This window comes from Scomber japonicus, chromosome 19 (genome assembly GCF_027409825.1).
Source record: "Scomber japonicus isolate fScoJap1 chromosome 19, fScoJap1.pri, whole genome shotgun sequence".
Taxonomy (NCBI): Eukaryota; Metazoa; Chordata; class Actinopteri; order Scombriformes; family Scombridae; genus Scomber; species Scomber japonicus.
The window spans coordinates 6,571,185-6,598,608 of record NC_070596.1 but is presented as its reverse complement, the minus strand read 5'-3'; the positions used below and the strand labels follow the sequence as shown (position 1 = coordinate 6,598,608).

General features: G+C 38.2%; 3 protein-coding genes across 3 annotated transcripts in view; 2 read left to right on the top strand and 1 right to left on the bottom strand.

Moving 5' to 3' along the window:
- c7b (complement component 7b) overlaps positions 1-27,424 on the top strand; it is a 309,407-nt gene that overhangs the window by 85,606 nt on the left and 196,377 nt on the right. The gene's annotated exons all lie outside the window — the stretch shown is intronic.
- On the top strand, positions 215-1,450 carry htr1ab (5-hydroxytryptamine (serotonin) receptor 1A b). Its single transcript, XM_053339694.1, has one exon. The coding sequence runs from the start codon at positions 215-217 to the stop codon at positions 1,448-1,450; it is 1,236 nt and encodes a 411-aa protein (XP_053195669.1).
- LOC128380665 (uncharacterized) lies at positions 19,239-20,774 on the bottom strand. The gene is made up of 2 exons (XM_053340534.1): positions 20,464-20,774; positions 19,239-19,707 (listed from the first exon to the last, which is right to left on the bottom strand). The coding sequence occupies exons 1-2, from the start codon at positions 20,772-20,774 to the stop codon at positions 19,239-19,241; spliced, it is 780 nt and encodes a 259-aa protein (XP_053196509.1).

Below are 27,424 nucleotides of genomic sequence, written 5' to 3'. Positions count from 1 at the left end.
GACAAGTGACGCGTTTATCATCACTGGTATAAATACGCAGCATCATTCTTCGTCAGCAGCCGACACTCACAGCTCAGACTCTCTCTGCTGCACTGAACAGTTCAGCAGTCCACTATGCGCTCTGTGAGGTGCGACGGTGTGGTGCGCACCGGGCTCTTCACGAAGTAACCGAAACTCTCCAAAAAAACAAAACAAACCCTCGAGTTAACTAACAATGGAGGACGTAAACAACACGACTGCCTGGTTTCAGTATGACAACCTAACGTCCAAACCGAAAGACGAAGAGGTGAAGCTGAGTTACCAAGTGGTCATATCTTTCTTTCTTGGCGCACTCATCCTGTGCGCAATATTTGGGAACGCTTGTGTGGTTGCAGCGATCGCCTTGGAGCGGTCTCTGCAGAATGTGGCCAATTACTTGATCGGTTCCCTGGCTGTCACAGACCTGATGGTGTCGGTGCTGGTGCTGCCCATGGCGGCGCTTTACCAGGTCTTAGACCGGTGGACTCTCGGGCGAGTTACGTGTGACATCTTCATCTCCCTGGATGTGTTATGCTGCACGTCGTCCATCCTGCACCTGTGCGCCATCGCTCTGGACAGATACTGGGCCATAACCGAGCCCATAGAGTACATGAAAAAGAGGACGCCAAGGAGGGCAGCGGTTCTGATCAGTGTCACTTGGCTCGTCGGGTTCTCCATCTCAGTGCCACCTATGCTGATCTTTCGCTCCAGCAGCCAGGAGGAGAACAGGGCAAACCCGAAGGAGTGTAAGATCAGGGAAGACCCTTGGTACACAATATACTCCACTTTCGGGGCTTTTTACATCCCACTGACACTGATGCTCGTTTTATACGGGCGGATATTCAAAGCTGCAAGATTTCGGATCAGGAGGACTGTGCGTAAAACAGAAAAAAAGAAAGTGTCAGACTCCTGCTTAGCGTTATCTCCCGCCCTGTTCCACAAAAAGACGGCCGGAGACGCGCAGGGCAAGAGTTGGAAACGGAGTGTGGAGCCCCGGCCGCTGCCGAGTATCAACGGCGCCGTGAAACACGCTGAGGACGGCGAGTCTCTGGAGATCATCGAAGTTCACAGCAACTCCAAAGGCAACCTGCCGCTGCCCAACACCCCGAGTCCTGTACCGCTGTTTGAGAACAGGCATGAGAAGGCGACCGAGGCCAAGAAGAAGATCGCGCTGTTACGGGAGCGTAAAGCGGTAAAGACTCTGGGCATCATCATGGGTACCTTCATCCTCTGCTGGCTGCCTTTCTTCATAGTCGCCCTGGTCATGCCCTTTTGCAAGGAATTGTGCCATATGCCCCCCTGGCTGAATGATGTCATAAACTGGCTGGGGTACTCCAACTCCTTGCTCAACCCCATCATTTACGCGTACTTCAACAAAGACTTTCAGAACGCTTTCAAGAAAATAATCAAGTGTCATTTCTGCAGACCGTGATGCTTTCAGCTTTCGTGGTGTCACAATAGACTCACCGGATCATTAATTATTGTTTATTGATCCGAAGACATCTAATTGAAAAGAGGAGCAGGCCGAAAAGCCAACAGCCTATTAAAAAACTGTGATTGTGAATAAAGTGTGACGCTAAAACTGAAACGAGGGCTCATCATCGTTACTGTTGATCATCACCATCGTTATCACTATTGAAATATTCCCACAGATGTCTGTAGCCTATGCATAGATAAAGCTGTGATCGTTTGATTGAAGCTCCATGTTCCTCATCCTGTTCTGTAATGTTCAATAAAGAAAGAACTTTTTATTCATAACATTTCTGAAGTCTTTTTTTTTTTTTTTTAGCTTCATGCATTTTAAATCCAGCACCTGCAAACTGACTGAATTCTAAAATAAGCTGTAAAATAAGGCAAAAGTTAAAAGTGACTAACTTATATATTTATATTTAGGCTGTTCTAAGATGAATCAATACAAAATGAACTGAAAACATTTTTTAATTGAATAATTAAGCTTGAATGTTCCAGCTTCATAAATGTGGAGTTTTGGTGCTTTTATATATTTGTACATTGAATATTTTTGGATATATATATATATATATATATATATATATATATATATATATATATATATTTACCTTTGTTTGAACTAAAAAAAGCAACTTAAAGACTGATTATTAAGAAAGATTATTTTCTAACACTTGATAGACTATTCATTAAAAAAATGAGGGGTTCATAGACAATGATCATTATAATCATTAGGTGCATACATATACAATATACTATATGTCACTCTACATGTTAAAGTACTTGCAATTAGTTAAATGGAAGATAAAGATTGAAATGAACAGCACTCAGTAGGCACATTTACATATTTTATCCAGAGCTCTTATGCAGGGCACCATTATATATAAATATATATGTATATATACCCATTAAAAGATTGAAATGGGTCTGTTTATCTGCTCTAGAAAGGCATCTTCACATCTTTCCTTCAGGGTTTTTTCCTCCTCTTATAGTTCAGATTATGGTCACACTTTGCAGCTCCTGCAAACTATTCATGGATATGCATGGCAATGATAGGGTTAAACATCTGGCCTCCAACCAAACTGTGTCTACTACTGCAGGGCCCTCAAGCAAGGCACATTATGAGACACTTTTTCACTTGAAGCTGTCAGCACTGTGTGTCAATTTGCTTTGTTTCTGTTCCCTAACGACCTGCAAACTTTATTTACATTCTGGTTGAAATCCACTATTCAGAGAGATCAAATATAACATTTGGGGAAATATGTCTAAAATGAATGCACGCTATATATTTATATTTGATGGAATGATGCAAAAACACTCACACACAGTAGCTTCAGTGGAAAACTGGAGCATGATGCAAAATACATAACATGTTAGTGTGGAAAGATATTTTAATAACCTTATTTGAATAGAAATAAAAAGGCAACATCTATTTATGATGTGAATTTAAATTTGTCACAGAGGGACTTGACTAGTTTTCACAGTGCCCTGCATCAGAGAGTGTGTCACGCTCCTCAAAGTGTGTTCAAACAGCATCCTGAGCCCTCAAACTGTTTCACCCCCCCACCCCCTGCGCCCCCCCGAGCTCCACCTGCGCTCTGATTCCCTCATAACATGCGTGTGTGGATCTGCTGTGTGTTAGATTATGAAACAAAGAGAATCCTTATTACAGTTTGGGGGAAAAAAACAGCTTTTCATCAATCCAGGGGTGATACTAACATGAACAGCATCTTGGATATGTGTGGAAGAGTGTACAGAGGCAGGAGACTGGTAGTGTGAGGGGGGGGAAACCCAGAAAGAGAGACAAAAAGAAACAGACATTTGAGCAGTCATAAAAAGCTTGAAGTGGTCGGGGTGTTCCTTGTAGCGCCTCACTGCCCTTTCCCTCCGTCACTCACAGCCTCATAACATATAAGTCCATCTTAAAAAGGCTGTGAAGGGGGCACACAGATGGATGCTGGAGAGGTGGTCGCCATAGCGACATATGGGGGATGCTAACTCCGGGGGCCGAAGGGGCAATTACCTGATCAAAGGCCTGCTGCAACACAGGAATACAGAGGTGTGGATGAGGGGCCCACAGCTGGCAGTCACCACAGACAATAAGCCAGTGTTTTGTTGTTGTTGATGTTGTTTTCTCTGTCTCAGTGTTACACACTGACTGATCCTATAGTGAGGTGGAAGCCAATGTTCTCTCAACAAGAGTGTCTAAAACTTTTTCTTTATGAAGACAGTTTAAAGCATCATTTTGATTTATTACAAGTTGGGTCTCATTTTTGTACTTTTTGCAGATTATTTCTATTAGTTATAACTGAAGATTATAAATGAATTACAGCACAAATAAATTAAAATCAGCACAGTCATAGAAGACCTAAGTTGTTTTAAACCAAAATTAAGCAATGTAATATTATGTAGCTTGATATATATTATAGACTTATGTAAGGTATGCAAAAATATTAAAAATAAATAAATACAATGAATGTGCACCAATTACAGAGAATTATCTCTGCACTCTGCAACAGTCCACAGCTTTACGGAGCTTTATAGTGAGTGTCAATTCACTGTTTAGCTGTATGGCAGCAACATTACTGTTTTGGTTGACTCTAAGACTCTCATACTCTCATTGTTTTGTTTTCATCTGCAGCAGGCAGCTGTTGTCAGAGGAAAATGTCTAAAAAGCCACTGAACACTACCTGCTCACAGCTGGCTGTTGACTAGCTGGTGAACATATTTCCCTCAGGAGTTGGTAGAGAAGTGAATGTAATATTATATTATATTATATTTTATATGTGATACATATAATAAATGTGTGTTCAGTGGGGCAAACAAACAATTAAAAATCAAAACAAAAATAACAACAACAAAAACAACAGCAGTTAATGCAGATTTAATTCAAGGACAGTCAGCTCTTTCCAGAGAATTCACTGAATCCATCAATTCCGATGTAGTTATCCTGTAAATGGAATTTCCACTATGTTATTATTGGGCGGAGATGGTTACTCACATCTTTTAAAGATGTTTTCTGGTATTGGATGTGGATGCAATCCTTTATCTTTCTCTGGCTTCTACTGACTCCTAGTCTATGACCTTTGACCCCCTCTCAGACGACACAGTTTTGGGCTGATGTCCACAGACAGTGTCCTGTCACATGGACAACTGCATCATCTGAGACAGACATTCATTCAGATGCAGGTGAAGGTCTCAGAAAAAGCTAGAATATGGATCATGAGCTAAGATTTCATTTCTTTATCTAGTTTCTGACAAACATTGATGATGAAAAATGACTTCTACAGTATGACACAGAACATTTTAAAGCTTACCTCATTTTTATCCTGAAGGAAACTTTTAAGTTTTAATTGCTTACGGTTTTATTATGTTAGTATTTCATTCATTGAGTTGTATCATGCTTTACCGTCATCCTTATGTTGTCTGTGTTTCTTGTGCCTGGGATGTATTGTTTGTATTGTTTTTGGCCTGACTATACTGTAAATAAGGTCTCTACGTCAGTATATCTCTGAGGTTAAAAATAAAATGAAAAATGTATTGTGCTCTTTCATATCCAGACAAACTTAAAAAACAAACAAACACCAACATCTGTATTGCACGCGTTGACTTCACAACACAATTGTTATGCTTTTGCTCTACCCAATTCCCAAAGTCTTATTCCCTACAAACAACAGGATTAACTGTTGTCTTTAGTGACAGGAGATATTTCAAAAAATCAATTCTCAAAACAACAGCCTGAGTAAATGCATGACATGCTGACTTCACTGATATGACTCACATTCCATGGATGAAAAATGAGCAGTACAATACTAAAACCCCATGCAGCCATAAGACTGTGACATGGTTGGAAATGATCATCAGGGTCGTTTTGTGTATTCTCCAAGTTTGTTCTCTGTGCCTCCTCAGAGACTGCTGCCAAGTGCACTTGGCTGTAAGTCAGCCTGCATATTGGAGAAGGTGAATAGTGTGGATTAAATTTCATCCATACGCTCTTGAACTGTTCAGTCATGTTTCCCCTGCAGAGCTGCTGGTGGCATTCTGCTGTCAGAGGAATTACGTTACGGGCTTTCACAGCCTCTCAGGACCCACCGAGAGAGAATCAGCTCTCCTCATCTTTTTTGGATCTCATCTTGGAACTGTTGTTGTTAACGAGCTTAGAGGGAAACAGCAGAACAGAACGGGAGCTGCAGAGGATTCTCTTTAAAAAGGAGACAACCTTTGATTTTTGGTTAATCTTTTAAAATAGAACTTATACTGTATATATTTTATGAACACTATAGGGGTGAAACAGCATTTACTATATTAGCTGATTAAACTTCATTATAATATACTGTACTGCCAAATCATATAAAACAAATTCACTATTCATGGACATTATTCTGTGTATTCATCTATGAAGGAAGTTTTGGAGGTCTTCTGCTGCTAAGGCTCAAAGAAAAGCTTTACCACCATGGAAGTAAGCTCATGTTGCTCACTCTTTCTAACCCTCTCACTCTTTGAGGATGTAATGAACATTTCATGTGGCTGCTAGCAGGGGGTTAGACTTTAAAGCAAGGATATAACTTTTACTTAACAGCAACCACTGTGGCAAATGTGCAATATAGTATATAATAATCATCTACTCACAATACTTATAATACAAAAATAAACAGTATTAGGTCAGTGCCAATTGTCAATTCATTTAATGCATATTTGTTTTACATTTTGAATGAATTTAAAATATGAGTCCAAAGTTTTCATTCAGAATTCATCGTGATGTTAGAATTAATACTCTCATTTTGGTCTGTCACCATAGCTACTTTTGTTGGATGATATATTGTCTCAGAAATAATCAGGATAAATTATATTATTGTCATTTGAAGATCATTTTATACCACTGATATAATGATAATCTAATTCCATTATAATGTAAAAACACAGACTGCCATTATGGGCCAGTTATTTACCTTTAATTCCATATAAGCGGCGCCACTCACTTCTGGAGTCTCCAATCAGGACGTACACAGTGAGGAATGGAGGAAACTACTTACTTTGCTAATGTGACATGAATAGCCTCTTAGCTGCTAATGTGAAGTGTGGCAATATTGAGGTAAAACACATGATTAAGGTCATGTCCATGTATCATACAATAAGTCCATAGACATGATGATGTTGCTAAGTATATTATTGTACAATAAGTAGATAACATAATTATTATGAAAGGCCTACTCCCATTAATCTTTCAGCCAATATAATTAATACTTTAAGTAACCACTCAGTGAAAATCAGATTGTGAGTTATGCAGTTTTTAAAGTGGAACTTGTGTTTCTGGGATGATGAGACGTTTGTGGATGGAATCATGTAAGACATGGATTCCTGGTCAAGTGTCTCTGCTGTGAGGTCATGATGTTTCAATGTGCAGCAAAGGGCTCCTCCAATGGTAATGAAGTCATGCCTTATTATTTGGCCATCTTTATTAAATTAACTTCACCAACTCAAGGGTTGGGCTGAGTTTTCTTGACTTCAGTTCTCTGCTGCTCTGGTCCTGCATGTGAAGTGAAGTCAAAGGAAAACACATTTTAAATCTAGTGGTCATGATCTGTCTTCAGTATTACAATGAATCTCTTTAGTAATATTAAATACAATGTTACATAGGTCCATCGCAATAATTATCAACTTATCGAACAACATAATTACCAACATCATTATACATTTATATCAATTTATCATATAATACAAATGATCTTCAAATAACAATATCGTATATTGTGATTATTTCTTAGACAATATATTGTCCAACAAAAGTAGTTATCATGACAGGCCTAATGTTACAAATTCTGTATTAACTTTTGGAAGTGGAGGAGTAGTTTATCATTTTCAGAAATACACTAATTTTCTTCTTTCTCACACTGCAGATCCCAATGCAGGTAGATTTAATAGGATCCCATGAGTGACATTTTGAACTCAATGCTCTTCTTCAGACTAAAGATCAACTGAATAGTCGCCATCTTAAATCCACATAGGCTCAGGTCACCTGACAGTCACATGATGTGCTAATCTCACTCAACACTTTACAAGTGTACCATAAGCGCAAATAAATAATTAAATAAATGAATAATACAAAATCATAATGGTAGTACTATAAACGAGTACTATGAAATAAAAGTAACCATGTGTGATAAACAAAAATAGATGTTTTTAAAAATAGACAAATATTTGTGAAATAACATACATATATGTACGAAATATGTAAAAGATGAAGATATCCCTCATAAAATGTTTCAGAACCAGATACATATAAAACCACATGATAAATAGACCCATAGCATACAAGAAAGCACCAAGTCATAAATGAAAAAGATGATGTGGGTAGGAGCATAGTCTCTTTTAAAAGTAAGATAAAAGTCACAGGAAAATATCACAACACTAGGGTATAGTTACAGGAATATTTCACAACCACAGTTCACAGTCAAAGGTTTATGGTCTAATATACTTATTGCAAAGACCTTGTGTGGTTTTAGGGGTTTTTACGTCTTGTAACTTTCTCTCTGCAAACTGCTGTTTCATGCTTTTGTTCATTCTCAAGCTGATTTTCTCTTCTTATCAGTCCTTTCTTAAAGCTTAAAGCCTGGTCTGTTTTTGGCTGCCTGGACTAGAACTTGACCCTCCTGCCTCAGTAGCAGATGTCAGTTCTGTCATTTTGTTTGGATTCAGTCAAGTCATTTTTAGCAGGACATGAAACAGAGGCTCATTGTTTGTTGTCGTGCTGTTTGATACCTTCTGCAGGTGTTCCCGCTCTCCTCCAGCTAATTTAAGCCAAATAAGATAAAAGTATTTAATAATGTCATCATTTAGTCTTGATGTGTCTACTGATTACATTTACGAAGAGGACATATTAGAGTTTCAAATGAAATTACAAGAAATGGTAAATTATGCAGATTCACCAAATGTGATTATTTTTAATCTTGCTTATCTAATTTTGCTTTTTTTTAAAAAAAATCATAAAACCCAAAAGGACATTAAATTATAATGAGGAGTGACTCAAAAGTGCATTGTCATGTCATTTAGGGAGAGGCAAGAAAAAGCAAGGAGGATAGTAAAAAGAGGAGTGCATTTAGCAACCTAAGGAACGCTATGTTGTTTTGGTCCACCTGTCCAACATTTACACACACAGCAAGTCAGATAATCTTAATCTTACTGATCAGATGTTTATTTATGGTCCCCAGAGGATTAACACCATAGATGATTACTGAGTATTTCTTTTCTTCAGGCGCTGCCCTCAGCAGTGTTGTGCATGAACGCGTTCATTGAACAAAAGTTCATGAACTCGTTCATAATTTTGGTGAACTTGAACGAACGAACGGTATTTCTGCCTGATGAACGATACTATGAACGCGTTCATTCTGGTGTCTGTGAACGTCACGTTCACTCTTTTTTAATTTCGTTCAATAAGGTTCAGGCAAAAAACACACCGCACTAAAGTGTTGCCCAACCGTTGCGTGTGCTTCTTTGTCTGTGCCAGATTCTAACAAGTGCGAGAGCGCCACAGTTGAGTAGAGCTCAACTTGAGTGGATCTGGCAACCAAAGACAACGGCAGCCAGTGTCGCACTGCCGTCATCAAAACAAAACAAAAAACAGCATGGAGGCGACAGCAGCATGTGGACATAAGGAGGTATCATATAATTATCTTAGCGATTTTTATGAGAAAATCGACAAGGAAGGGAACAATCTAACGTTTATGTGCAAACTCTGCCCACCGGCTTTGAAAAATAAAATCCGAACTTCAGTTACATCGTTTGCTAATCTAAAACGGCACATAGAACTGGATGAAATCTGACACATAGTTTCAGTGTTAAACTAATGAAATAATTGCTGACTGTGGCAACAATTTTAAAAGAGTATAGTTCGCAACGTATTGAAAAAAAGAACTGAACTAGTTCATTTTTTGGAGCTGTGAACTTAGTTCATAATTTGGAATTATGAACTATGAACTGAACTAGTTCATTTTAAAATGTGTGAACTATGAACTGAACTAGTTCATGTAGAACGTGAACTTTCCCAACACTGGCCCTCAGCATAAACTTAATATTTTTCCACTAACACTGTAAAGGTGTTTTCAGAACTTGTGTTATTCACAGAAATTGGACCACTAGGCTGTTTCCACTGTTTATTCACCCCAAACACACAATTTGCCGACTATACATATTGCTAGCTACCTATAGTAATAGTAGTACAATGCTAGCAGTACAAGGCTTGTAGTACAATGCAAGTTTATTGCTAACTAGCCAGAAGTAGTTGTTGTAGTAGCAAGGCTATCAGTACAATACTTGTAGTGCAATGCTAGTAGTATATTGCTAACTAGCTAGTAGTTGTAGTACAATGCCAGCAGTACAATGCTCCTAACATATTGCTATCTAGCTAGTAGTAATAGTACAATGCTAGCAGTACAATGTTTGTAGTGCAGTTATATTGCTTACTAGGTAGTAGCAGTAGTACAATGCTAGCAGTACGATGCATGTAGTACAATTTGTCATACACAGTACATGCATTGTACAATACAATACTAGTTTGCTAACTAGCTAGAAGTAATGTACTGCTAGCCTTGTACTACTACTACAAGGCTAGCAGTACAATGCTAACTATAGCTATTAGTATCTCGCAAATCAGGAAACTCCAGTTCTGTTTGTTATAATCCTCCATTTTTTTTCTGCCGTTTGGTTTTCATCTTTGTGTGTTTGTGAATTGGACTCAATTTGATACATTTGCCTCAATAGGCTATCTGCAGGTAGATCTATGTACTTCCAGTGAAATCTTAGGATGCATGTAAACATCCGGCGTCCACAGAGTGCTAGAGGAGTTTTAAATACGTGTTTTTCTGTATTTATGTAATTTTAGTTTACAACACTAATGCTAAACATTGATTTATTACATCACCTAATTGCAGAGTGGTAGGCAGTGGACAACTCTCTAACAGCAGATTCAACGATTCCTGTATTAATTCATTGTGGTCAGTGTCTCAACAGTGAACCAAACTCAAAATGTTAAAATGACACCACCACGCTGCTTTTTCACTAGAAAATGGTAAAAAACAAACAAAAAAAAAACACTTGTGTAATAAATTCCAAAAGCAAAGCACGGCATCATTAGAAAACAGAGGTGTGTGTCACTTGGCAGAGCAATTTCAAGGCGTACTCATCCAGAATGATTATGGATGGATCAACCCATGACATTTTCCATCTGCCTCTTAAATACAACTGTCTGGACCTCTTGAGACATGTATTAACACTTTGAGCATGGATGTCTGCTTTTATTGTTTTAATGTTGCGGGATTCTGCAGAATTTCACTGTTATCTTGTGTTTCTTATCAGATACAATGCATTCATTACATGTAGAGGACCGTTGAGTGATAAGGCTGGCAATATTATATTCTATATTTTGCATACTGTCAACAAATCCCATTAAGAGACCTAAACAACCAAAGCATTGATCCTACTAACAAGTGTGTATCCAAATCCTTACACAACTCATCCCTGTCATAGTGTTTTACGACTTCCTGACATTCCAGATCCAGACATTGCCAACATTACCTGCAGTTTCCCAACAATCCCAGTCACCTGATTCCCACACATACGGTATCTATCAAGCCATTCCAACCACGTCTCTGCCTGCCTCTTTGTATTTACGCCCAGCTGACCCTTCTGACCTTCTTGACCCTATTGCCAACCTGATTATTCCTTACCTTATCCTCTGAGTCTGTGAGTCATGTGCTTCTGGGTCCAAGCGGGCCATTACTATTCCTCCGTGTCATCCGAAAACTATTGAAAATACAGATCAAAAATCAGTAAGCCACACTGTTGCACTGGGTGTCATGTTTTCTTTATGAAACACATTTATTTTCTTTATGAAATTGTAATAGAGCCTTTTGGGATGAAATCTTTAAAAATCCTTACAAAAATAATTTCCTCATTGGTATGAGGAGGACGTCCTGCTCCCTCGGGATTCACACAGTACCCATTAGATCGAGGCAATATGTGGACTCATTCATACATCGCATCATTAATGAATTTGCTCAAGATAAACAATTAATGTGTGTGGTTTTAATGTTTTCAATAATAAAAGTTTTGTTTTCTTGTACTGCTAATAAATACCCTTCGGCTTTCTTTAAAGCATCTACCTCTGCTTTCTACTTCAGTCTCAGTTAGCCTAATATTTTGCCCCTCTCATGTATGTTAATGGAGTGGACAAAATATTAGGAACCCTATTCAATATAATGCACCTTAGTACACCACCATCACCCACTATGACCTCAGTAAAAAAACATAAAGTAGAATTATCACCTTCCTGACAATATCAACAAAAACTGGAACTGTATAAGCTACTTAAAATAGAATTTATTGTGAGTTATAAAATAGGACTGAATGATATTGCACAAGTCTACCCCATAAAAAGGCCAGTGAATGAATAAGAGTGTTTTGCCTTCTCATTTACATCAGTGAAAGTGTTACAATCCGTCCTCTGTGACACCTACTTGCTTGTTTTGACTGTGTTTTGGTTATTTTCAGCTTTTTAGTATGAGTGACGTGTGATAGGTGTGTTTTGGTTTTGTCTTTGTGTCTGTTGGTTCCTCTTACCCTCTGCACACCTGCCTATCATCTGGAATCAGCACACCTGCCTGCCATCAAGCCATCACCACTTCCCCACAAGCAACCCAACACCGACAGCCAATCCCCGCTGGATCGTCTTGCCATTCATGGTTTTGTTGATGTGCCACGCTTCTAGCTCTGACGCCACTCAATTTGCCTGCTGACCTCGGCTGTCTGTTTGTTTGCCCACCTGCCTGCCAGCTTGCCTTACACCTGTTTTTCCTGTTTCCAGGATTACCTGTCTGCCTTCACTGTCTCACCTGGCCGACAAGCCCGCAGGCCAGCTGACGTCCTCTGGATTCCCACTGCCAAACCTCCTCCTGGATTCCTCCCCCTTTACTTTAGCCTAAACACCAAACAACCACCATCTCAGCATCCCTGCCTATCTCAACAATAAAGATTTGTTTTTCACCTTGATTGTCTGGTGCATTTGTTCATGGTTCAGCCTTGATACAAGGCTTTTATATTTTTTCATATTTTAATATTTATAATATAATACAACAATATACAGTATATCCCTCCATTTTCTGGTATTAAGAAATGTGATTGGAAGTGAATGAAAACAGTATTTCTGTTAAAAAGAGCAAGTAAGACATTAGTGTTGAGGAGTAACTAATTACATGTAACTTAAGTACAAAATAAATGTAACTGTAATCCATTACAGTTACTAACTGTATTGTGTTTTTTCCTCAGTTTTTAATATTTAACATGTTACTGAATACAAATGTTTCTGTTTTTAATTCTTTGGAATTTTCTTTTTTTTTGTAAATAAATCATGATGTGGTCACACATGGGCTTACATGGTGTCACAGTACCAATTGAGCTCATGCCAGACTTTTGACTTTTTTTTAGGGCTGTCAGCATTAACGCATTAATCGCGATTAGATTAATGCAATCCGTAATGCGTTTATTTTTTAAAAATCGCATTTTAATTTTGCAAGCCTTTTGTCCCTTCTACTCACCCGTAGACGGCTCCTCTAGCTGTAGCGCTATGCTTTGAAGTGGCATCCTGCAGTAAACCTACCGCGGTGATGGAAAGTAACTTTAAAAAACTTGGAGACGGGGCGCGCAGATGGTTGAGTGGTTACAGCACATGCCTTATACGCAGCCGACCCCGGTTCGAATCCTGATCGGAGGTCCTTTGCTGCATGTCACACCCCCCTCTCACTCCCATGTTTCCTGTCGGTCTACTGTTAAATAAAGGCGTCTATGCCAACAAAAATCTAAAAAAAAAAAACAAACAAACTTCCAGACGCTTCAGTTGACAAGTCAAAAGTAAAATGCAACCTGTGTCAAACGGAGTTTAACTACCACCGGAGTACGTGGAGTTTGAGTTAGCACCTCCACGCTAAACACCCAGGTGCAGCCAAGCCAGCCTCAGCTCCACCAAAGGACCATTTTGGAGTGTGGGAATCGCAGCAGAGCCGTGATTGGTTCCCAGTTAAGACACTCTGGTAAGAAATGCTTTACATTATGGGCTTAAAACTGCCTTCAAATGTAAAATAACAGGATTTTAAACATACAAATCAAAACGTGATTAATTGCGATTAACTATGGAAATTATGCGATTAATCTCGATTTAAAAAATAATCGTTTGACAGCCCTACTTTTTTAAATAAAATATCTTTATTTTAAATTCCAAAATCTACATGAACTAATGAATACACTTTCAAATAAGAGATACACTTTGATTTATAAGAAATGATCTCCCTTATAAATCATGTCAGTATCCATGAAAAACACCTCGATGCTTAATGGGAACACTTACCCTAACAGCTGAAAACATTGGTTAGAAAATTAGAAAAGTAATCAAATGCAATAAGTTATATTACATATTACATTTTAAATAGAGTAAGAAGTAATCTGTAACCTATTACATTTCCAAAGTAACCTTCCCAACTCTGGACATTACTTTGTTGTATTAATAGAATTTGTACTGCGGAGATGCAGATTATGGAGATTTGATATTAAAAGTACTTTGAGATCAGTAAATGGTTTAAAAAATTACTACATTTTTTGGTCCTTCTGTAATGTTGAAACTCCTTTCAATACACGTTTCTATGTACATTTTAAAGTATTATTTTTTACCCTTTTTTAAAATCATTTTATTTCTTGCTTCAGAAGATGTGGTTTTAAACAGTAAAACCACATGTATTATAGGCTGATGTATTTAAGAAATTCATATAGAAACATATGTAACATTAAAATTGTATTTACTTTCCACAAAAGCAGCTTTTATATGTTGGGCAGGTTTTTGTTCTGCCTTCAGGAGAACTGAAGATGCATTCTGTGGATTTAATTTGAGGCATCATCCTTTCAGTAGATGTTTAGCCTCCAGCAGTGCTAACTGTGGTCCCTGAAGATTTAGGTTTTACATTTATTTTTATTTTCCTTGGTTAATTGCTGTTTTTACACAAAACAAAATGACCAGTGCTAATTGCACACTTGCATCCATCAATTTTGAAGGACTTGTTTTGGTATCATGCAGAGGAGACAACATTGAGAGTGACACCAACAATGTCCATTTCCCCTCACTAGAAAATGAGAAGAGGAAAGATGCAATTACCACGAATCTGCACTATGAGTCAAGGGCTTCTGGGACAAACAGTCATTTATAGGGAGTCTGGGTTAGATTTATGATCCAGCAAACTGTCAGCTATCAGTCAAGTCTGTTTTAGTTTCATTTCAAGTAAAGGACACACTGTGAAATGAACTGTTTACGCTTGGCCTAAACTTCCTTATCTGGGTTTCACATAGCCAAATGTGCAACCCAAGTATTTCAAAACATTTGAAATACTGTTACTCTTTCTCTTATTCTCATATATGGACTTTGCATGATGTAAAAATTCTTCCCCTTTTGAAACTGGCATCCTGATAAGATTAAGATCTGTTCACAATTGTGTATTGTATATTACTCGCAATTCCAGCTCTTAAAATTTTAGCACTGTCAAGTGGGCTATCTGTTGATCAACAGCATGAATTTGAATATCTGACCATGAGATTGTGACATTTGCTGTTGCAATTAGGCTGCTTCTCACACTATGTTGATTCTAACTTACTTCTAAAATCAACCCTTACAAGTGTTTTCTGATCTGAAGTCCCAATAAGAAGGATGGCATCAAATGTCATTGCAACAAAACTGTAATAAATAATGGTTTTGATAGATTTATTGTAGCACTTTCTGCCACCATTATAGTTAATATTTGGCATAGACATCGGTTGGGTTTAGGAGCACAACATAGTTTAGGTTAAAGTTAAAGTTAAAGAGCTTAGACATCAGAGCAATTTTGTAAATGTTGGGGGAAGATTGTGGTCATGGTAAGGTTGGTAGGAAAAAGGACAAGAACAGCGGCCTCTTGTGTCACATGTTTTGCTGTCTTGTCCATCCAACTTCCTTGCTGCAGAGTTTTGTGGTTCTGAAACAATATCACACCAGTTCTGCCTTTGTTTCTGACACTATATGTATATGTATATGTATATGCCACTACTAGTAGTAATAATACATATAGTTTAAAGCTAATTTCTTTCATTTGCACTCTATGTCCTTTTAATGATTTTAAAGCTAATTTATTATTTTATGCTGCAATTATTTTATGTATGTCTTTCTATTTTTCTGTACTTTGTTTTTATTATGGGGGGGGGGGGGTAATTGTATGTTTTAATGTCTCTGTTTTATGTAAAGCACATTGAGTTGCCATTGTGTATGAAATGATCTATATAAATAAAACTGCCTTGCCTTGCCTAGTATGTGGAGAAAACATCCAGATGAAATCATATAAAGATTATTTCATCTTTTAGGACATTTGCCTGTAAGAATTAACATGACAAACATGGCCTTGTGTATTTTTTACAGGTGTATGAAGCATTTCACTGAGCATTCTCAGAAAAGATACATTTGAAAATGAAAACCTTCTATTAATATTAATCAGCTCCAGAAAACAAACACATTCATATTCATCCTCGAATGACACTCCCCTCATTTTATTTAATTGCTGCAGCAGTATATTGTTACAAATGTCTTCTCTACTCAGCTTACAACCAATTAAGAGACAATGCTGCAGTACGTGCACAGATTGAATTAACTGGCTTTTAGTATGGAGACATCGGCCTCGCTAGCGGACTTAAATGCAAAAGAGGCAAGCTGTGCAAGGTCTCAGTTTTCAAGCCGATGAGCAGAAAGCAGCAAACAACCATCAACTTAAGCAGCTTCCCTCATGAATTTGCAAGCTATTGTTGAATTATAAATGAGAGACCTGTTGGGAACAAACATGGTTAGATATCGAAAGAGAATTGTGTTTAATAGCTTGTAAGAGCCAAGGTGGATGCTAAGGTTACCATGATAACAGCAACATGTTACCTTTGTGTCAGTAAGGCTACTTTAGGGAGTAATGATCATACACATGATCATGTACATGTCTGTACGTCTCAGTTTGATCTAGCACAGGGGTGTCAAACTCATTTTAGTTTAAGGGCCACATACAACCAAAGCTGATCTCATGTGGGCCGAACCATTTCATAATAACCTAGAATAATATATAAACAGAGTTGGGAAGGTTACTTTGGAAACGTAATAGGTTACAGATTACTAGTTACCCTATTCAAAATGCAATAAGTAATGTAACTATTTCAATTACTTAATTAAAGTAATGTAACTTACTATATTTGATTACTTTTTCATTACTTTTCTAATTTTCTAACCAATGTTTTCAGCTGTTAGGGTAAGTGTACCCATTAAGTACCAAAATCTAAGTTCAGGTGTTTTTCATGGATACTGACATGATTTATAAGGGAGATAATTTCTTATTTAGTAAGATTTATCTCTCATTTGAAAATGTATTCATTATTTCATGTAGATTTTGGAATATAAAATAAAGATATTTGATGTAAATAGGTCACCATTTAAGCTCATGTGTGTTCCAAATAAGCACACTTCATGATTTATGTACAAAATATAATTAAAAACAGCAATGTATTCAGTAATATGTCAAATATTTTAAAAAGAGCAAAATCTTAAATGTTGTAATCATCAACATTTTCATAAATTGCAATTTAATGACACAATTTTTAAGAAAGAGAAGTAACTAACAGATTAAATTACCTAACGCCATTATATGGAACTAGTTACTTCCCAACATCGTATATAATATATATTACATATTTACTGTAATAAACCTTCTATTTACAACACAGATGAACTGCCTGCCCTCAAGATAAATGAGTGCTATTTCAACAATATGAGCCTTGACAAGTGCATTAATATTAGGTGTCAAATTCTGAGCAGCTGCCAGGTTCAGTCATTAAGGTGTTTGTGTGTGAACATGGAACACAGTTTTTTTTTTTAATAATGTTCATCACAGAAAAAGCTTGTTAAAAATAGATAAGTAGTCCCAAACATGCACAACATTTTTGCAGCCAAGGCTGTCAATTTGGGGTTAACTGCTAAAGAGATACTGATTCAATGTGTCCAACCCCACTGAAGCAAATTTGTCTTTCAAATCTGAATCACATTGCAAGGCCCTTATCTTAAATTGGAAGTTCTTGACTATGAATGGTGAACAGAAAATAAGTGAGGATCGCAGTGCATTTTATGGCTGTATGTCTGACACCCCTAATCTAGCAGGAGCCAGATTTAAAAGCTGCATTTTCACGATTATATTATTAGTTGTGTCATAGTTTTGAATGTGTGTTGAGACAACTGAGCAATTGCAAAGCTGTTTGTATTTGTTTGATAGAAAAGAAAACTTCAGAGTAATAGTCTGTAAGTGAAGGAAATGAAAAGTAAGATTGATGCAGGGAGAGACTCAGAGCAACATTGAGGGAAAGCAGAGCGTGGTGTGAAACAGGGAGGGAACCTTCCATGGAAAAATCAGCTCAGGAAATGCCTCCCACGACAGGAAACAATGAGCTTTGCTACAACTATGCACTGTAAAAATACAAACACATGTTGTTCGGCATAAATAAGGATTATATTGATAGGAAAGAATCATAATAAGTTTCAATCTAAAGCTGATTCATTACAAAGTGAGAAAGTTCCAGTTACAGCAGACTCCTCCTCTGTGCTGTATCTGTGAATTTCAACCACATGAACAAACATCCTCTTCTTTAATCATGAACTTGGTGTAAATAAATATGTTTGACAGTCAGTGAATTCAGCAGATATTGTCTAGTGCTCTCTAACTCATCACTGACTCAGCAAATAAAGTTCTGAAACATAGATTATAAGGTTAGAATATCAATATATTGCCAGCATGTGTGCAGATCTCCAGAAATTAAACTGTTTGCTACCCAGCAGATGGATCCAGCCTGATTTTAAAACTGAATTGGTTCCTCCTGCACTAAACTACATATTGTAGTTTGACATCTGAACAAGTGATCGGTTGTAGGGGGATATTTCTTCTACAGCTTCATGTTTTTCTTTACTTTCTTTTTACTTTCTGTGTAGTACAATTGTACAAAGTAATGTTTATTGGGATTGGCATCATTCTATTTTGTATCACCTACGCTGATTGACCCATACAGTGTGCAGGTAGAAGCCAGAGGTTCCAGCTGTGCAAAAAGGCAGATTAAACAATTAAAATGTGTAGTGTTAACACAATGTACATAATTAATTAAAGCAAAACTGTCCACTCAGCTTAAGTTGAGTCTTCTACATTCGACACTTTTCACATAGTCTGTAAAAAGGACATGTTACCTCACCGCTGAGACAGATTTCAGAACAAGCAAAAGGCATTTAAGGTTCCTGAGAGAAAGAAACTTCCATTGTGGGTCAGTCACGTAATGCTACCACCAGACAATCTCCAAAAAAACTAGCCCAAACAGCTTAAGTTGACTCCAATTCAACAAAACATAATCACATCTACGCTGTTTTGTTCCAAACTGCAATCTTCTGGGAGAGGTTGGGTACAAAGTCGGGTACTTTTTAAAAGTATAGTAGATAAATCAATTTAGTGGCTGACATAACTCAAACTTCAACTTTTATAGAATTTGTCCTCAAAGAACTTCAACTTTTTGTCTACACAGTAGTATGTACTCTACACTATCGTGCATGTCATCACTGGATTCTGAACAATGCAGATTTAGTTATGACTACAGTTTTGTCAAATGTCTACATCTCTCTGTGTCAGAGGTCAGAGAGACGAGTGTTCAAACAGAATGACCTTTGATTGGCTGGAGAGGCTGGAGAGCCTGGAGGGCCTAAAAGCTCCGATCCGAGAGTACACCTCTACATCTGAGCAGGCACCCCACGATAGGTGAGGGCTGGGTGGGGTGGTGTGGATCATAGGCACGGGGAGAGGGAGGGTCAGGACAGGATGTGCCGATGGGAGAGAAGCTGGACGTTGTAGAAGTGGTGGAGGCAGGGAAGGAGGTGGAGGGAGTGGAAGTAGGGGTGGAGGGGCCACCGGTGGGGGCAGCAGTGGAGTGATGGGCACAGGTGTCACTGCGGTAACGGTTTGGATCGGCAGAGAAGCTTCATCAGGGACAGTCCCATTCTTGGTTGGCAGGTCTTCGCTCAGTGTGGGGTGTTTGAGTGTGTAGGTGCCGGTGTGGAAGAAGCTGTGATACTCCAGACCGTTTCTTGCTCTGGCTAACCTCAACCTGCAGGACACAACACAACATGACACACAAAACATTTGTCTTTCTTTTCCTTTATTTAACCAGGTGACAATAACCCTGAGATTAAATTAACAGTTCAATATGGGATAAACGCTTATTTACGTTTGTTTTGAGAGTAATATGAGAAGATTGATATCAAGAGATATTGGAGCCCCCTGGTGGTCGAGTGGTTACAGCGCATGCCATATAAATGCAGAGTCCCTGGTTCAAATCCGGCCAGGGACCTTTGCTGCAGGTCATTGCCCTCTCTCTCTGCCTGTTTCCTGTCAGTCCCTGTGCTATTTACTGTATAAATAAAGGGAAAAAAAGGACGAAAATAAATCTTAAAAAAACAAAACAAAACTAGAGGCGTTGGGGAAACAGCAAGTCTGTCCAAAGTTTAAGAAGACTAAAAGTGTAAAACATGCCCACAATGACAATGCTAACATGTAGATGTATAGCAGGGCTACAAGCTTTACTGATTAGTGTGCTAGCATTGTAACATTCGCACTTATCACAAAGTACAGGTTAAGGTTGATGGGAGTATAATGTTTTTTGGTCATAAAATAATAATTTACAATTTATGGTAATCTATCCAGTACTTGTTGTACATCATCAGAAACCATGAAGTTCATGGCCATTCATCCATTCTGGACTAAAGTGGTGGACTGACTTAGTGGTTAGACACTGACATCCCTGGAGCCATTCTGCTAAAGTGGCTAAAATTGGAACTGGTGGTTTGTTACTATCTGTACACACCTGTGTCTGATCTGTAAGAGTCTGTACAGCAGCAGCAGGATCACAGCTCCAGCAATAGTCAGCAGAAGCACCGCCACCCTCACATCCAAGTTCCAGCATGATTTCCCAGGTGAGCCGCAGGTCCTTGGGGGCTGTGGCGTTTGGGACTGGACAGTTCCCTCCATCCTCCCCTTAAGATTTACGATTGCCTGGGCCAAGCCGGGCTGGATGGCTCTTAGCAGGATTGGTTGTCTGTTTCTGAGTACAGCAGTCTCAGGCTGAGGAGGGATCTGGAGAGGGGTACTGCTGGTGACCTGATGACCAACCTGCATTGCTGCCAGCCTTGATTCAGTGGGGAGGAGTATTGAGTATGTCCCTAATTTAGTCCCCCATGTTGAATAGACTGAGAAGTGTGAGCAGGTGTCTTCAAGGAGGAGGCCTGAAATGGCTGTCAGTGTGTGATGCTCTGTAACATAAGACATCTCAATTACGGCATGTGTCAAAATGAAACTTGTAACATACGTAACATATAAATGATGATTTTTTCCTCTGTATGTCATCTTACTGTACATGTCTTTTGCATCTATTTTATGGGTGTGAAACTTATTTTAGTTCAAGGGCTATATGAGGCAATTTGAAATGGGTCAGACCAATAAAACCACTGTATATTGTATAATAAATTATAAATTCTATATATTTACATATTATAACTTTACAATAATAAACAAAATCATCCATTCTGATTTGAATGACAATTATCTTAAGTTGGACTTCCACAGGAAGATCAGAAGCCTTGACTGAATGACGAGTGAAAATAAGCAACAATAGCAGTGCAATAGCAGTGAAATACTGGTATTACTTTTCACCAATTTTTACACTTTGCAAAGTAATCCAGTGGGCTGGATTGGATGCCTCAATGGTCCAGTTCTGGCCCACGGGCTGTATGTTTGACACCCTTGATCTATTACATTATTCAAAATTAAAAATATTATTTTAGGATACAAACATTGTAAAAGATATGACCCACTTAACGAGGAACTCCTTTTTACTTCTAACATTGTTGCCATGAGGAAGCGTATTCTGTTAATTAAATAATTAAAGGTATTAAAAATTTACATTTTTTAAATGTTTGGCCTGTTTTGCTAAACTTAAGAATTTTAAAATCCTAAATTCAAAACCTTACAGCAGGAATGTCCAAACTATCCATAAAGGTCCATGTAGCTGCAGGTTTCATTCCAACCAAGCAGGAGCACACCACACCACAGGACTCAGTTAATCAGCTGATTTTAGTCTTCAGACAGCTGATTGGTTGAATCAGGTGTGCTCTTGATTAGTTGGAACAAAAACCTGCCTTTATGGAATGACGCCCCCTCTATGGAATAGTTTGGACATGCCTGCCTTACAGGTACAGTGTGAGATTTTCTTAAAAAAACAAACAAACAATATCATATTTACATTTTGTGTTTCTCACTATAAAGCATTGTATTGTTAAATGCATTTGTTCCCACATAAAGCCTCTGCAAAGCTATTCATGTATTTTAAATCCTGTAATGTTGACATTGTTTGCTACTGCCACCAATCAGTGGAACTGCCAGAAATCATCTGAGAGTGTGCACATGACAGAACAAAACAAAATCAATTGTGTGAAAACCTCCATAGGGTATCTTTAAGAATAATCATGATATTAAATGACTAATTATCTCAATTTATTTCAGTTTAACTGCCTTTAAATCTTTTTAACCAATGTCTGAATGAAATGGTCTGATTTATTTATGTGAAATGACTCAACCAAGTAGATATTTACATGTGTTAGCAAGAATTAAACAGAATTAAGTATGTGAGCATATGTAAGAAATGCAGTGTATGGCATTCTTAAAGAAAACCTTGCAACTCACTCAATGTTAGTCAGAACATTTCATAAACAATTTCCAACTTACTTCATTCAAATCTGATGGCGCTTGTTGTTGGTAGATTCATAGAAAAAACAAAATAGTGACGTACTGAACTCAACAAGAACTGGCTGAGAACTGTGTGGCTTTCCAGGACCAAATGAAAAAATCCTGAGCACACACCAATGGGAGGAAACCGGTGAAAACAGCAGGAAACAGTGCACTTCCCTAGCACACAACACAGTGCTGTGATTGGAGAGCACTTCCTATCGCCATGGTTACAGGAAACTGGTCAAGGATGTGATTTTTTATGGACTTCTTTTTAAATTGACTGAGTTTAAACAATATACTTCACACACATGCGAGTGCGCACAAACACTTATTATTCCTCAAGTCTTTCTGACAAGCAGTAATCTCTGCTATAAATATTATGACACATCATAAATTCCTTTTGGATAAAAAAGCAAAATAAGCTTCTTATGACATGACATACAAGCTGATACAGTAGGATGAAAGTCAACAACTTGAGGCACAAAGAAAGTCTTGAGTAAAAGGGCTTACGAAACAAAACACCAAATAGAAAAGTAGAACCACAATACACACAGTCTGAACTTTGATTTGGAGCTTTATCAGGAAAAAAAATAGTTCAAAGTGAAAGAGAAAGTGCTGTTTCATTGCCACTGAAGCAGCCCACATTAGACCCGGCGATGCAAGCGCATGTCAGCAGATGCAGAGAGATGGTGGCCGCTATCTGATTGAGCCAGCATTCAGGGGACGAATAAATGACACACAGGTACAGAAAGACACCCGCTTCTCTGATGCAAGTCCAGCTCTCATTTATCTATCTAATAAGTTCTGATGCTGCGCCAAGCTGAAAGGAAGAAACTCTAAGCTCTCCCTTCAATATCCCTGCCTGGCAACCCCACAATCCTCTGATATTGATATTGATATTGAAGAGAGTAATATTAAAAGATCTGTTATCAGAGGTCCAATTTTAGTTGGTGGGGTGGGGGAGTGATACATCCAGACAAACTGCCAGAAGAAGATTCAGGAGCTGTACTCTTTCTTAAAACCAAGAAAACTGATAAATGTCATTCATCATTCATTAGTCTTCAAATACTTCATTTATTGTTAATGTACTTTTAAAGTTGACTTAATTGGGTTAAATTTGTGTTTTGGGGGAAAAGTCATAAGTACAGAGGGCAGACATCATAAAATGAACATCTTGTATCTTGTGGTCATGGTTCCTAAACAGTCCCACCTTCCATATACAATGTTAAATAACTGTTTCAACTGGTTTTTACGTTTCCAGTACCCAGATAAGTATGAATCTCCTTTAGTGGAAGCATCCGCACAAACCAGCAGTAAAGGAAACGGAAAAAGGTTAACAGAATTTTTTCAGAAATCAAAGTCATAGACAGCATTCTGTTATTGCATTATGATTGGACTCTTGAGCTTTGTAATATTTACTCGATGCATTGAGGTGCTAAAATCAAAAAGGAAAAAAATTCAGTTTTGTTTCACAGCTCTGGTTTAAATATTTCTTCCAAGCATCAATAAGAGCTGGGAACAGGATTGTATCTATTAGGGTTGTTATAGAGTTATGAAGTGGGAGGAGTTGCTGCTTCCAGATGTCTTTTTTCTATAAACAATATCGTCAAACTTACTTCATAAAAACATGGGGCGTTTCCTAATAATCTAAAGGCCACAGAAGTTTATGTTGTGGCTTCAAGTTTAATTATTTGAACCCTATTTTGGAGGAGTCATGTTTTCTGTGTCACTTTGGTATAGTATGCCAGTATGTTGGATGGCTCTAAATACTACAATACCCAAGAGAGTTGGCTGCTATTACTATTGAGAGATAATAAATGTTACTTGCAGAGTTTAACACGAGATGCTTATTATTCAAAGAAGAGTCATTTTATGTGTTTTAAAATATTTAAAATAGATAGTTACCTTTAAGTTTACTGTACTTTAAAAAAAAAACAGAAGCACTTGTTAATATTTTGTTCTGATGATTCAATCCAGAGAGTTTCACGATGATCCATGACAATGGACAGAACATTGCCTAGGGGCACAAAATGTATGAAACAGAATCATCAGTCACTGTGATGTTTTATTCACCAAAGTTGTTCATATTTCTCTAAATCCATCTTTTCTTAAGGTCAAGATTCTCCTCTGTCCTCCAGCAGGTTGTCTGAGAAGCTGTTTACATAAAATCGGCATTATTGATGACCACCTACTCCGATATGCTGAAGGTGAAGTGCCCACCTTCATCCCCAGCCTATCGGGCACAACCAATAAATAATGCAAGTTCCCTTACGATACATTTTCACCTGGAGTAACATCTGCAGCTGGAGATGTGAGACAGTATCAAGCTGCCTATGAACCAGAGTTGGCTGTAAAATGTGTGGAGCACACAAACAACCACTTACGGATAATGGAGAGAAGATTGTCTCCAAAATGAATTTCAACCATACCTGATGTAAATTTCCATCCTGTGGAAGGTTGTAATGACTTTTTAACTGCTGAGCAACCAGCAGCATTTCCAGTGTCCTGCTTTGCTTGTCATCTGGCTGCAATGCAAACTCCTGGTACAGAAGGTAATTCAAAGGTTCCACCTTAACACAACTACCTCTTGAGATGGACATTTTTAAACTTCAACTAACTTGAGAACTTCGTCATAGAATTAAGTAATTTCACAGCACATGAGGGCCACATCGTCACCCTAATCCATCCCAATGTTCATACTTTTGGAAAATTTCTCTTTTTGGATTTCGTATGTCAATTTTCATTTTACTAACATGTTGGAGACCTTAAGGATACACAGAATCTCTGAACCATTGCACCGATGTTGGAACTGCTAAGTATTTCCATTTGAGATTGCAATTGGACTTGCCCCCCCCCCCCCCAATTACTTTTAGCATTGTTGAGGTGCTAGTGCTGCTCGAAAACTAATTAAATTTTGCACATCCGTCAGAAGTGGTGTGATGTCGATTGAGTTTGGCAAAATAGCTTGAAGGTGCACCCTAGAAAGTTTCGAAATCAAAGCCCCCACCTTTAAATTTGACATATATGCACAACATGTGGGAAGCAGATGTAAAATCTCCAGACATAAAAATAAAAAACCTCATGGAGCCACGCCCTGAATCCAGCAGGAAGTCAGCAGTTTTGAATTTCCTGTGCAGCATTTTCACAAAGTGAAGGCATTGACAGTCTTTGTACTGTAACAAACTGCTAGAGATTTAGCTAGAGTTTCATGCATCGCCCTTGAAGTGTTGTGCCAGGCCTTTCCCAAAACATGAAACAGAAAGTTGTTGTAACTTGACTTTACATTGTTCCATCTGCTCCAAATGTCTCTTCATAAGAATCCAGGCTGGAACATATACATGTCAATATTGAGCTATAGTCATAGCGCCACCTACTGACAACAGGGAGTCAGTCTTATAAGACAAACATCATCTGATTTGCATGAAATTTAAAATGTTTGGTCTACGCATGATAAACAGCAACATGATGAATAATTAGTGGGTGTTCACTAGCACCACATAATGGAAACAGTAAGCGGTATGTATCTCCTAAGTGCAATGTCTTGCTGCATTAATATTTCACTTATGTAGTATTGACTACAACAGGCAACAGGAAGTGAAGCCTAAATGACGCACACAATAAAAGCCCTTTAATACACAAAGCTATATTCAGAGACAATGATGAAGGTGATGCACTTAAGACGATAAAGATGATGAAAAAGAAAAATGATGATGATCATAAAGGTCTACTAAAGATGATGATGGTGATGATGAGAATGAACGAAGCGATGATGGTAATAAAGGGGGATGCGAATGTGATGAAGATGGTGATGAGGATGCTCTAAAGATGAGAAAGATGATGGAAAAAGAAAAATAAAGATGATGGTGAGGATGCACTTAATATGACAAAGATGATGATAAAGGTCTACTAAAGATGGTGATGATGATGATAATAGTGATGAGAATGAAAGAGACTATGATTCTAATAAAGGGAGCTGTGAATGTGATGAAGATGATGATAAGGATGCACTAAAGATGACAAAAATGATAGGACTATGATTATAACGGTGTACTAAAGATGATGATGATGATGATGATAATGGTGACGAAGATGAAAGTGACAACAATGGCAAGGAAGGTGGATGCAGATGTGATGAACATGATGATAAGGATGCATTAAAGATGACCAGAAAGGATGATTTTAATGATGATGATGATAAAGGTATACTCAAGATGATGATGGCAATGATGAAGAGGATGAGCTTACTGATGATAGCGATGATGAAGATGAAGGTCACAAGGATGATGAAGATAATGCTAATCACAATGACGGTGATGAAAATGACAATGACGATACACCAAATGATGACGATGAAAAAGAATGATGATGATGGCGATGCTGAAGAATACGGATAAGGATGCTGATGACGATGGCACCCGCAGCAGTGTAATAACAACAATGTGGAGCAGAAAGCAGCACAGAGAATCCTCCAGTTAATGATCCCACTGATGTAAATCTATTCATGAGCTCTTAATGTGAAGAGCTAATGTGGCTGTTTTCATCTGAGTGAGGCGCCGCCGCTCTGACAGGCTGACTGAGCCGGCCGACGGCTGAAGTGGGAGTTCAGTGATTGGACTTTTTTTCTGTGTGTATGACTAAAGACTACCAGGGACATGTTAAGTACTCTTTGACTGGCCATCCAATGTTAACCCACACTATTACAACACTGTTCATCACATCCTGCTCGCTGCTCAACTCAACTCCTTCAAAAGATTGACGGAGAGTGGGGGGAGAGAAGGAGGGGGAAAGAACAGAGCTTTTGTGTATAAGACATGACTTCAGTTTTCTTGGCATTATTCACGACATGAATTGCAAATTTCTGGACACAAAGGTGCGACAACTTTTATAACTTTTCTTCTCTTGTTATGTCACATGCTCTTCCTCTTCTTATTTCATTAGTAGCTTCTGCCAGGTTGGTAAAACCCGCCCCTGCTGCTGTAGAGGTATAAATTATAATCTACCGTAAGCCAGTAGACCGAGTTAGCCGCCGAGTTAGCCGCCGA